Source organism: Anabrus simplex, chromosome 6, assembly GCF_040414725.1.
Source record: "Anabrus simplex isolate iqAnaSimp1 chromosome 6, ASM4041472v1, whole genome shotgun sequence".
Classification (NCBI taxonomy): domain Eukaryota; kingdom Metazoa; phylum Arthropoda; class Insecta; order Orthoptera; family Tettigoniidae; genus Anabrus; species Anabrus simplex.
The window spans coordinates 349,222,032-349,235,982 of NC_090270.1; the positions used below are offsets into that span (position 1 = coordinate 349,222,032).

A 13,951-nucleotide genomic window follows, 5' to 3' on the forward strand; every position below is an offset into this window, starting at 1 on the left:
TAGGTTTACAAGAACTTTGTATTCCTGCATGAAAAAGTTTAGCTAAGAGAGCCCAATGGAAGCAGTGAAAATTGAAATTGAATGTTGCCTATTTTAGATAGGTTTGAACTGTATGTGCCCCCTTAAATAGCTTCTCCTGTCACATTATACCTGTAACATTTTTGTTTTTCCAACAGAAATATGTAAACAATCCTTGGGCGAGTTTTCAGTTTGAATGAAATCACCTTTGCATGTGATGTTTGATACAAGACAGTCGCATTTCAAAGTCCAGACCGGAATGTGTACTGCTGTCATACTCGTCATCCTGATCATAAGGCAAGTATGCCACGAGTGAAGCACTATTGACCCTGAACTATATTATGTAGTTCCTGCATGTAACGTTGTTGAAGACCTTTCAACTGTCACATACCCGTCATTCAGAATGATTGATATACTTGCTGCAGTTGGTTGGTAAACATAACTGTTTATTCATGACCAAGAAACCAGAACGCTTCATTTAGAAATGAAAAGTATATTTTTAACCAAACAAGTTTACACCAGTATTCTACGATATCTGGATGCTTTGTTTTCAACTCTGCAGCAACACTTGCTACTTCAAAAATTGTATTACCCTCTCAAGTGATCAATAAGCTAATAGATTATGCCTAAAGGATTTTGAGGGAAAGAAAGTATACACATGTCAGGTAGTAAAATTTATGTATATAATAATGTGCACATTACATCATAATTAATTTCATTACTTATTTATTGACAGTCAAGTTCAATTAGTCATTTTTGGAGTTCAAATGGTTGTCAAAGTTTCCTGAAATGAATTCAATAATTTTTGTTCGATATGTCTAGCTGTTGAGAAACACATCATGAGCAGAATGTGATGAGAGCAAAAATTCAGTAACAGTATTGGTTATAAGAGGTCAGAGGTCTAGGCGCCTGCCATCCGACTTGTGAAGCAACCTGTGCCTCGTAAAATGGCTAAGGCGCATGAACATTTGTCCGCAAGTGCGACAAACATGCGGTTCCTTCTTATTCTGATGTTTCTCAGTATACGTTTTCCCGCAGGTATTAGGTGCATTTCCAAAATGAACTGCTTGGTGTTTCTTCAGGCTTGATTCATGCTTGAAATATCCTCCACACTGATTACAAGAATATTTCTTCCCCTGCAAATGCACTAAGGAATGCGTTTTAAGTTCAGTAATCTCCGCAAATGTCATTCCACACGTTGTACACACATGCGGTCGCTCACCCAAGTGCACTAACTCGTGTATCTTCATGTGATCGAGACGTGAGAATGTCTTCCCACAAGTAGTACAGGAAATTGGCTTCTCTCCTACGTGTGATAGTGTGTGTCTTCTGAGATGCTCAAGTCGAGTGAACGATTGCCCACAAGTAGAACATGAATGAGAGCCATCTTTCTTCGTGATTTTGAAAGGAGCCACACAATTCAGAATGGAACCAGCCACAGGAATGTTTCCAGGTGCAGTTAAAGATGAAATAATAACCCTGAAAAGAATAATAATAAATATCTAGTGAAAATAATATTATCATACAAAGATGAAGCAACGAAAGCGCACCAGAGTTACCAGGTCACCATACAAGGATAACACAGAAAACTGAGGATACATGTATACATCTAAATTCTCTGGACAATTGTTAGGAATAACAGGGCTTCCCCAAGAGCAACAACAATGTAACTCTTGCTAGAAGGTTTGGCGAGGTGTTCGCCATCTGTCTGCTCTACTATGAAATAGATCTGTAATCTGAGACAAGAAAAAAGCCATATTAAAATGAATCCCAAGAGATCTGCATGTCTAGTTTTTTTGTGGATGATGTTATTCTGTTCAGAGTAATAAGTAAGTAACAAGATTATGACAAACTGAAAAATGACCTTGATAATACAGTGAGATAAACAGGCAATGGTATGGAGATAAACAGGGGTTAAAAGTCAGGTTGTTTCTCTAATTGAAAAGGCCCTCTCTGTCTTAATTACTGCATTGATGGGGTGAAGTTCTTTTTGGGGAATATTGTAAGTACCTAGGTGTTACAAAGAACGATCTACATCACATACATATGACTGAAAATAAAGGGTACAGATCTCTTCACATGGTTATAATGGTATTTTGGTGTTGTAATGAGACTGTAAAGGAGAGGGTATATAAGTATCTGGTAAGACCCCAACTAGAGTATGGCTCCAGTGTATGAGACCCTCACCAGGAATACTTGATTCAAGAACATTAAAAATCCAAAGAAAAGCAGCTCAATTTGTTCAGGGTGATTTCCGACAAGAGAGTAGCGTTGTAAAAATGTTGCAAAGTTTTGGCTGAGAAGACTTGGGAGAAAGGAGATGAGCTATTTGACTAAGTGGTATGTAATATTTAGCACACGGGGGTGAAGCGCTGGCAACCATGAATGACTTAGCTGGAAAATTTATAATGTCCAATAACGGACCATTTTTATTGGTATTATAAAGTTACTCATTTGGGACAAATATTTCAGCTTCCCTACGAGAATCAACATCTATATCACAAGTGGTATGTTCCGAGCTGACAGTGGAGAAATGGCATGGAATGACATTATTAGATGAATAAGTTATGAGTGGTGTCTTTAAAGGTAGGAAGGATCACAATATGAAATTAAAGTTGGATTTCAAGAGGACAAATCAAGGTAAATATTTGTTAATAGGACTGGGAGTTCAGGATTGGAATAACTTACTAAGGGAGATGTTTAGTAAATTTCTAATTTCTTGGTTACCATTTAAGAAAAGGCTTGGAAAAGAAAAGATAGAGAATCTTTCTCTGCCACCTGGGTGACTGCCCTAAATGCAGATGAGTAGTGACTGATTCCCGTTACTTAATGAAGGACTTTATATTGTAATGATTATAAAGTCCGCCATGCCAACTTGCTTTGGGCTGAGCTCGTCACCCATCGACCCACCCACCTTACGCTCGACCGCGCCAATCGCGAGCAACACATAAGCGCTGGGCTGGCCCTTCTCTCTTCTATCCATGGTCGCGCCGCATGGGACGACGGAAATTACTCGACTATTAATCTGGAGACTTCCATCTTGCGAGGTTCCTGGATCCATCAAACATCTGGACGATTCTAGAAGGGCCAGCGTAGGTATATAAGATAGGAACGACCTGCCTGCAGGAGTGAGAGTTAGTTAGCGAGTGAGTGAGAGAGAGATTGATTTCGCTGGTGTGAGTTAGCGAAGAGCGCAGTCAGTGATAACATGGGCTGAGATGTCAGCCTGATGAAGTATCTGTCTGTTGGAGCCGAGGCCTTGTTCCTGTTTCCATGATGTCGTGTGTGCGAGTCCCTTGAGGCCGGCTGCTGGAGAAGAACTTTGGGTGTTCTGGAGCAGCACGAAGGGATCACTGGGTGCTGACGTGTGCAGATTGCGAACGGGGTTCGACGGGTTGAGTGAACAGCGGACACTATCCCGACCTGCGAGACTGACGTGTAGGCTGTGGAGTGTGACAGCGCTAGCGAGTGTGACTGAGTGGCTGAGTGTAGAGTAAATAATCGATGACTGTGTGTGTGTGTGTCATTGTAGATGGAACATGAGAAACTAAGAGAGAGCACGAACCGGGAAAGTGTACTTGTGTAACTTGTAAGCTCAGCAATCGTGTCCATGCGTGTGTAAATCTGTAATTGTAGTGCTAAGTTAATAAAGCTTAGAAATAGGACGCTACCAGGTTCTGTAGTCATTACTTATCTACCCCGCCAACATGTTACAATATCAATCATAGCAGCCCACCTGGAGGCAAAGATTGTTACTGCATCAGGTTGTTACACCACGATTAACCACTTCGTGACCTGTTAATTGCCATCACAATGTTTGCCAGCAGGGTAGGAGTGGTGGATTATAATCACTAGATTGTGAGCAAAATGTCTTAATTACTTTCAAACCCGTCTGCACATTTCGTATGGAATGAGGCTACAGTGATTCGTCAGTCAGATGGAGACATTAAGCCTTGATGTTATCAGACAGCAGTAGGCCTTATTCATCCTCTCCCAACCTCACACTCATACATGCAGGTCACCCACAGAATTTAAGCTGCACCTCGGATGCAGAATGAATTTGAAGTAATGAATTACATAAAATGTTGTCTTTTTGCTGGAGGTGTTTCCAGCCAGGTGAGAAAATACAAACAATAGTTCAATATGTAAATCTTATGTCTGGTCAGGTTTGCTGCAATTGACGTTGCTGCTGATAGCAGTGATTCACAGTAATTCGGTCTACAGGCAGAAATTTTACGTTCTTTGGTAGCGTCTCATTCCCTACATATTATGTGGTTCAGTGCATTTGACACATTTACTTCACCTGCTCCAACATTTTCAGCTTCAGTCTGTACATTTTTTGTGGTTTTCCTACTTCTTCACACAGATCATTTTATTCAAAGACTGCAACCAAGTTACCCAGAGGGAAAATCTGCAGCAGCATTAGCAGATGCATGTCATTTTTATGGACAGATTAAAATTATAAGTAACTATCTTTTATTATATGCATTTGTGATCATGGACAATTTGTCCATAGACAAAGTGACATGGAACTTATATCAGCACATACAATTTTCCATCAATAGCCTTCAGGATGGATCTCATACTGAACACAGTGGCTCATGACATACTTTTGCAGAAATTAGCCTATCACCTCTATATCAGCAATATATTTATTACATAATGTGTCTACTTACTACACACTACCTTGGTGTGTTCCAAGGTTCAGATTTTGGTCCTTTGCTGTTTTTCTTGCCGATCAATGACCTCCCATTATGTACAGATCATTAATATACTCCTGTTCAAATGAAGATGTAAAAATTGCAAGATAATTAAGATTTGTAGAAAGGTTCAAGAAGACCTTGACAGTGCATTACACTGGAGTAGATTAAACAATCAGAACCGGGCGAGCTGCGAGTTTGCATCCGAGAGATACTGTGTTCGACCCCCATGTCGGCAGCCCTGAAGATGGTTTTCCGTGGTTTCCCATTTTCACACCAGGCAAATGCTGGGGCTATACCTTAATTAACGCCACGGTTGCTTCCTTCCCACTCCTAGGCCTTTCCTATCCCATCATCGCCATAAAACCTATCCGTGTTGGTGCGACGTAAAACAAATAGCAAAAAAATCAATCAAGACTTCAACATAAATTATCACTCTGTTATCACAGAAAGCAAGCTAAAGCAAACTCCAAATATAAAAATTCAAACACAAACCTCCATGCAGTGAACACTATTAAAGGCTTAGAATAACTTATGATCCAGAATTAATTTATATTATCAAATGATCTGGATGCTGTTGTACATCAACTGTTATGCTTTGCCAGAAGATGTTTTAAGAACTTCACTAATCCAAACAGTATTATGCTACTGACAAACTCCTTTGCAAGAAGCAAGATAGAATATGCCACTGTCATCTGCAATCCCTGGCATTCAAAATTCACTGTAGCTATTGAAATGGTAGAGGGATGACAGGTGTCAGAACATGCTGGAAATATGCAAGTAGGCAAAAGGTTAGAGTTTGTTTCATAATCTTGGTGAGAGAACAAATTTTTCCAGGATCAAAGTTCACATTATTTTACCTACAACAAGATAAAATTAATCACCATAACACTCATACAAATTCATATCAATACAAATCATAAAATAAACTTTCCTCATGTTCATGAAACAGTAATATTAGTGAAAAAGTTGGTAGAACAAACTTGAAGGATTTGTTCTTCAAGTTGTGTTTGCAAATCACGGTCACAGTAGGACCTTACTGCATGGAGTTTAAACAAACACTCCAGGGGGAAACAAGATTTTTCATTCAACTTTTAAGCAGTAAATATTATTGTAAACTTGTTAATTATGGGCACGATTCACCCTCTTGCCGCTCACATTCGTCATTCTGGCAGTGAATGTGTCTGTGTGTAGTTAAGTGACATTTTAATTGTAGAATCACACCAAACATGTGTACTTATTGCCCCTTAATGAAAGTACACTACTATTATACCGCACTAACGTTTTATTTTCAAAATGGCGCCTGGTAATGATGATGCAGTGTTTTATCCACCGAGTAAATTAATCGTAACATGTACGAAAAGTGCGGAAAATGTCAAAGATTAGTGAAAAATGGAATGTTGTGTGATTCTGTGATCGACGGTGGCATTATAAGTAAACACTAATGAAAATGTTGACTGGATTTGCGAAGAGTGTGTTCGGAATGTTGTAGTTGGCGACGGCGTTAACGATGAAGCACAAAAGTACATTAGAAATTATAAACTTTCTACAAAAAGACAATGGGTCTTTTAAAGTAGAAAATTAAGAATTAAAAGACAGACTACGATCGCTAGAATTCAGGACTGACCATTCTTCGAGTGAAATGGCGTATGGCTTTTAGTGCCGGGAGTGCCCAAAGACAAGTTCGGATCGCCAGATGCAATTCTTTTGATGAGGATGAAATTATGATAGAGATGACATAAACACCCAGCCCCAGTACCAGCGGAATTAACCAATTATGGTTACAATTCCCGACCCTGCCGGGAATCAAACCTGGGACCCCTGTGGCCAAAGGCCAGCACGCTAACCATTCAGCCATGGAGCCGGACATTCTTTGGGTGATATACCGGTACCAGTAACAAACTTGAGCGTGTGGTGTCAAGTAGTTCATGGTTGGCCGGCTAAGAGGAAATCTACAGCTGAATTTCCGAAAATAAACATCAGAAATAGGTTTTCTGTCCTTAATAATTTAATTCTGGAAGACAACGATCGCGCGCGTAAACCAAATCATCGCGAACCGCTGCCGTTGCCGAGCCAAGGTTAAAAATAATGCCTAGATTTCAGAATCAACACCCAACTAGGCCTAAATCAGCAAAGGTAGCTGTGTTTAGTGATAGCCAAGAAGGGGAATTGCGGGAGTGATAAACGATGAGAATATAGCAGCAACCGGAGAAATATATCCAGGAGCTTCTATAAGCAATGTCCTGAAAAACGTAGAAAAAGCAACTAGGAACTTCAGGAGCGGCAATGCAGTGCTTATTATCGGTGGTATGAACGACGCAGCTCACAACGACGCCAAGAATGTAAGATCACAACTTAAACATACACTAGGGAAGCTGACCCACACTAACGTCTTTGTAGTGAACGTGCCCCACAGGCATGATTTGAGTAGAGACTCGTGTGTAAACATTGAAGTGGACAAAGTCAATACAGATATTAAAATTTGTAAACATTTTCAGAATACTCAGGTTATTGAATGCAGCAATTTCGAGAGAAACTGTTACACAAAGCATGGCTCCATCTAAACAATTCCGGTAAATGAAAGATAGCTAATATTGTTCTTGATATTTTTCATCATATGTAATTTGAAAAATACAACTCCCTTAGCTTATAACACCCACCAGGAAAACTAGCAGAAAGAGCCAGCTGCTTTTCAAGCTGGCTGAGTCAACTAGAAAATGTTATGAATTTTAAGAGGCCATGTAAATTAAAACTAGCATCTGTGTCTGGATCAGATCGGTCACCAAATCAAACCATTATCAAAGATAGTTTAGTAAGTAACCAAACTCAGGTATGTTATTCTCCTGTTCATAAAATACCAGTACATGAAACATCAGGTCAGAAATCTCCCCCAATAATGAGTGATACAAAAAGTATTTGCCGAGAGGTACATGACATCCAAAAGAAGGATAGCAAGGGTATATCTCTCAATTTATTGCAAGTGAATATCCAATGCATTAGAAATAAGTTGTTGGAATTAGAACACTTTTGCCAAACCGAGAAAGTTGATGTGATATGTGTATCGGAGCATTAGCTTTCTGAAAATCAAGTAGAATATTTTGTGTCCCATGGATATGTTGTTGCAGATATGTTTTGTAGGAGTAAAAAGAAAAATAGGGGAGCTGGGATGTTAGTTAGAGAGTGCTTTAAATTTGTAAAGATTGATTTAAGTCAAAATTGTGTGGAATTAGAGGAAGAATTTAGTTGTGTGAAGCCGGTTGATCAGAATTTGATAATTGCTAGTTTGTATAATGCTGATGCATATATATTTCTTAAGAATTTTGAATTAGTAATCGAAAAATTTTTGAAATTTAAGGTCAACGTTGCTGTTTGTGGGGATTTTAACATAGAAATGGCAATTCAGATGGGCAGATTTCTAGAAATTTTCTGAATTTACTAAGAACTCTAAACTTAACTTGCACAAACACACTACCTACACGTAATAATGCCTGCTTGCATAATATTATTGTAAATTTTTTGAGAGATTTGTATAAACTTAGACTTGTTGGTGGGAGTTTTGCAGATCAATCCCTTGCTTATATTATTGTATATTAACCAGCCTGACATAATTTACAATGACAAACCTGTTCTGATGTGGGTAAAAAGTCAGGGTGATGATCATATTAACATATTTATTGAAAATCTGACACAAACTAACTGGGGCTTTGTATTTGAATTGGGCCGATGACCTTCGATGTTAGGCCCTTTAAAACAACAAGCATCATCATCATCATGTATTTGAATTTCAAATGGGAGAAAATGATACTGAAACTGTATTTGGAAACATTTTAGATAAACTGGTTGAACTGTGGCATTTATGTTCACCACTGGTAAAAATTAGTCATAATGGTAAACTTAAAAGCAAGAAATTGAATTGGTATACTGATGAATTGACTCAGTATAGAGAAAGAATGCTCTTGCTGTATAGAATGTATAAAAACACTTGTCAAGGATGAACCGAGCAGAATGGCGTGTATAAAGCTTATCTTAATTGTAAAAAGTTATATAAAAGAAAACTTATCCATGCCAAAACTTTAGCTTGTGAATATATTGAAAATGCACCCAACAAATGCAAGGTGGCATGGGATGTTCTAGTACAAGAAAACATATCTACTCAAACTCAAGACATATTTCTCGATCTGGAAGAACTGAATAATTATTTCTTAAACTCTGTAAAAGAAATCGGAGATCAAATTAAGGCAACCGGTACGGCTGCGAGTGACTTTCTTCACAATCAACCACCCTGCCGAACCACTTTCCATTGGGTTGAAATCACATCTGATGAAGTAATTAAAGGTAGCTTAAAATTATCAAACTCTAAGAGTATGGATTGTTATCGGTTATCTAATTATATCATCAAAAGAATAATACATTTGATTTCTGAACCTCTAGCTTTTATTTTTAATAAGTGTTTAGAGTTTGGAGTTTTTCCTGATTTACTTAAAATTTCTAAAGTTATTCCAGTATTTAAAAGTTGGGACAAACAATTTCTTCAGAACTATCATGATTTCTCAATTGTTCCAATAATTTCTAAAATATTTGAATCACTTTTGTACATTCAACTTAGCAACTATTTTGAAACTGACAATCTCCTATCCAACAGTCAGTTTGGGTTTTGACAAGGTAAATAAACTACTACTGCTGTTCTTGAAATTGTCAATAAGATATTAACAGCTTTTGCAAACAAGCAGGCGATCTCTTTGGTGTTATATGATCTAAGTAAAGCTTTTGATCATATTAATCATGAAATTTGACTTGCAAAGCTTGAGATGTATGGTGTCAAGTATCCCTCACTGAATGTAATTAACTCATACTTAAATAACAGATATAAGTTTGTCTCAATTAAAAATAGGTATTCCACTTTGAAGAAAGTTGCAACTGGTGTGCCACAGGGCTCTGTCCTTGGTCCATTTTTATTCATTCTGGCAATCAATGATTTAATAATAAATGTAAGAAATTTATTTTAACTTCAACCTATTAAGATGTTAACCTGTTAGTTAAACATCACTGAAATAGTCGAGACATGTTTCGCCTCTTTTGTGGGGCATCATCAGTCATATCAATACCTCATAGTTCCACCAGACGTCTGATTGGTTAGAAAACTGTAAAACATGTTGCATAGCCCTTTCAGACCGTGTACGCACAATTGTGCGGGTTCGTATTTTATTTATGTCTGAGCTTATTTGACGTTTTCTTGGTGCTAGACCGGACTGCAGTGCTTGTGCAAGACACGTAGCATGTACTTCAGCTGTTTTTATTTAGTACTTGACCACCAGGGGGCAGGAAGAAGAGTTTAAAAATACAGTTCATTAGGAGTATGGCGGGAAGCAGTAATGCCTAAAGTAAGAATTTATTTATTGCATTCATATTAATCTAGAAGCTTTGCTGAATATCAGAATATAAACAATGAAGTGTGTAGATTGTGTAGCAAACGTAAATTGTGAACTTACAACATCGTACGTAATACCAGGAGGTTTTGAATGTTGATATGCACAAATGTGCGAGCTAGGTTTCCTTACAGGCAATGCCTGCAGGAGTGCTGCGTGCTGTCGCAAAAAGGACCGTGAAAGCAAAACTCGTACTCTACATGAGAAATGTAATGTATAAGATTTTAATTGTTTAAAATCGTTCGTTAATGGCAGACTGTGTAGAAAGCCTGCAGTCTAATATCTTGGAACTTGAAAATTGGTGCAATGAGTATGGTATGAAAATTAGCCTCTCGAAGACTAAATTGATGTCAGTAGGTAAGAAATTCAACAGAATCGAATGTCAGATTGGTGATACAAAGCTAGAACAGGTCGATAATTTCAAGTATTTAGGTTGTGTGTTCTCCCAGGATGGTAATATAGTAAGTGAGATTGAATCAAGGTGTAGTAAAGCTAATGCAGTGAGCTCGCAGTTGCGATCAGCAGTATTCTGTAAGAAGGAAGTGAGCTCCCAGACGAAACTATCTTTACATCGGTCTGTTTTCAGACCAACTTTGCTTTACGGGAGTGAAAGCTGGGTGGACTCAGGATATCTTATTCATAAGTTAGAAGTAACAGACATGAAAGTAGCGAGAATGATTGCTGGTACAAACAGGTGGGAACAATGGCAGGAGGGTACTCGGAATGAGGCGATGAAGGCTAATTTAGGAATGAACTCGATGGATGAAGCTGTTCGCATAAACCAGCTTCGCTGGTGGGGTCATGTGAGGCGAATGGAGCAGGATAGGTTACCTAGGAGAATAGTGGACTCTGTTATGGAGGGTAAGAGAAGTAGAGGGAGACCAAGACGACGATGGTTAGACTCGGTTTCTAACGATTTAAAGATAAGAGGTATAGAACTAAATGAGGCCACAACACTAGTTGCAAATCGAGGATTGTGGCAACGTTTAGTAAATTCTCAGAGGCTTGCAGACTGAACGCTGAAAGGCATAACAGTCTATAATGATAATGTATGTATGTATGTATGTATGTATGTATGTATGTATGTATGTATGTAAAATCGTTCCACACTGTAAAATAGAACATTTGATCATGTACATGTGCATATTCACATGTACTGAGTTGAATGTTTTTATTTTTTGCAAGTAGTGAATGAAGTCCTGACATGCACAATTGTGTGGGTTCTGTTTTTCAGCCGATAGTTCTTATTTTGTAAAATAAACTGTAAAAACATGTATTTGAGAGCATTTTAGTAAGTTTTTGACATTTAGACACCTCCAGATTTCCTTCAGGTCTGACGACAAGCTGCTGCTGCCGCCAAAAGTGCAGTAATAGCAAAACTCCTCCTCAATATGGAAAATGTAACGTTTACTTGTGTCTGAACGAAGATTTAATTGTTTTAAATTACTCCCCACTGTAAAATAGAACATTTGATCATGTACATATGTATATTCACGTGCATTGAGGTAATTTTCCTTTTTTGTAAGTAGTGAATTCAGTCCTGACACGCACAATTGTGAGGGTGCTTTTTTTCAGATGTCAATTTATATTTTGTAGAATAAACTAAAAATATAGGTATTTAAGAGCATTTTAGTCAATCTTTGATGTACAAACAAAAATTCACACCGCCAGTTTTCTTTCAGGTCTGAAAGGGATAAGTGAATACATGATAGGATATTGTAAAGTTTTCTAATGTATTCACTTATGCAACATGTTTTACAATTTTCTAACCACACGTCTGGTGGAACTTTGTGGTATTGATATGACTGATGATGCCCTACAAAAGGGGCGAAACATGTCTCAACTATTTCAATTATGTTTAACTAACACGTTAACATCTTGTACTGTATTGAATAGGCTGAAGTTAAAATAAATTTCTTAAATTTATTATTGAGATTCTTTCACTACGGAAAAAAAATGATTTTCATTACTTGTAACAAGTCAATGATTCACCGCAAAATGTCAAATGTCATATTCTTATATCGTATGCGGACAATACAACTTTAATTACAAAACACCAGAGCATCTCAGGTGTGCATCAGATGTCACAGGAAGCTCATCCAATAGGCTGTTGTGCAATCAGGATAAAACTCAATTTCTCACACTAGGACTATCCAAAGATATTGAAAGTCAGTCAGTCAAACTTTTGTGTTTTCATATTGATGCCAAATTGAACTAGGAAACACACATTGATTATGTTTGTAAAAAAAAATATCACGAGTTGCCTATTTGATATGGAAATTGAGGGATTTAGTTAGGGGTGACTACCTAATGATGGCATATTTTGGTCTCTTCGAGTCACACATTACTTATGGACAGTTATTATGGGGGCATTCTTCTTATGTATATAATATTCTTCTAATACAGAAAAAAGGTTGTCCGAACAATGTGTACGACTGGTGCAATTGACCATTGTCGATCTCTCTTCATTAAGCTTAAAATAATGACAATTATAAATTTGTATATTTATATATCTTCGACATGTGTAAAAAACAACACAAATGAATTCAGTACTAGGGAAAACATTCACCTTCATGATACTCGGGGCAAAACAGACATCAACATCTCAATTCACAGGCTGTCAAAAACTGCTCACTTACATAAAATCAGTTGTTTAAGATTTAATAAATTGCCAAATTCTGCACGGTCCACTCCTTTAAGTAATTTTAAAAGAAAAATCTATGATTGGTTAATAGAAAATCCATTTCATAATACCTCTGAATTCTTAGAAATGCATGATGTTAGTATTAAGTTTTAATAAAAGGTGTATGTTCATTTAGCCTTAATAATATTAAGTACTAAATTATTATCAGTTGACAAAGCCAATTTTACGGTCAATGTCAAATAAAGATTCTTGATCAATCTGCATTATCATTTTTTATGGTATTCCTCCAATACACTAACATTACTGTCAGTTTCGCTCAGAATTGTGAATATAATTATGTAGCTTATCAATGACTGAATACTGAATTTTTGTGACCACACTTGCAACCTATGAGGACGTGTTCCATAGATATGGTACGTGTTGATGAGTTGTTAGTACAGAAAAAAAAAAAGTGGTTCACCAGACACCAATGGGATCCAAACCCACAACCTCCCAATTTCACATTGGTTGCTCTACCAATTGAACTATGGTGCCTTAGGTCATATTTGTTGTGGTGGAAAGGATATTAACTACGGATGAGAGACTACTGCCATGACACTGTAGAGTGCGTGCAAGTTGCCCATTGTGGCCAAGTTGATGAATACTGCCATGACACTGTAGAGTGTGTGCAAGTTGCCCACCAAGTTGATGAATACTGCCATCACACTGTACAGTGCGTGCAAGTAGCCCACCAAGTTGATGAATACTGCCATCACACTGTAGAGTGCGTGCAAGTTGCCCACCAAGTTGATGAATACTGCCATCACACTGTAGAGTGTGTGCAAGTTGCCCACCAAGTTGATGAATACTGCCATCACACTGTAGAGTGTGTGTAAGTTGCCCATTGTGGCCAAGTTGATGAATACTGCCATCACACTGTAGAGTGTGTGCAAGTTGCCCATTGTGGCCAAGTTGATGAATACTGCCATCACACTGTAGAGTGTGTGCAAGTTGCCCACCAAGTTGATGAATACTGCCATCACACTGTAGAGTGCGTGCAAGTTGCCCATTGTGGCCAAGTTGATGAATACTGCCATCACACTGTAGAGTGCATGCAAGTTGCCCATTGTGGCCAAGTTGATGAATACTGCCATCACACTGTAGAGTGTGTGCAAGTTGCCCAT

General features: G+C 37.9%; 1 protein-coding gene across 4 annotated transcripts in view; it reads right to left on the minus strand.

Annotated features, from left to right (window-relative positions):
• Positions 1-355: 355 nt before the first annotated feature.
• LOC136876022 (zinc finger protein 391) overlaps positions 356-13,951 on the minus strand; it is a 101,525-nt gene continuing 87,929 nt past the window's right edge. For all 4 annotated transcript variants that reach the window (XM_067149631.2, XM_068228171.1, XM_068228173.1 and 1 more), the window contains one exon: positions 356-1,497. In XM_067149631.2, the coding sequence (XP_067005732.2) occupies positions 912-1,497 (586 nt within the window). In that variant the 3' untranslated portion in view covers positions 356-911. The remainder of the gene's footprint in view (positions 1,498-13,951) is intronic.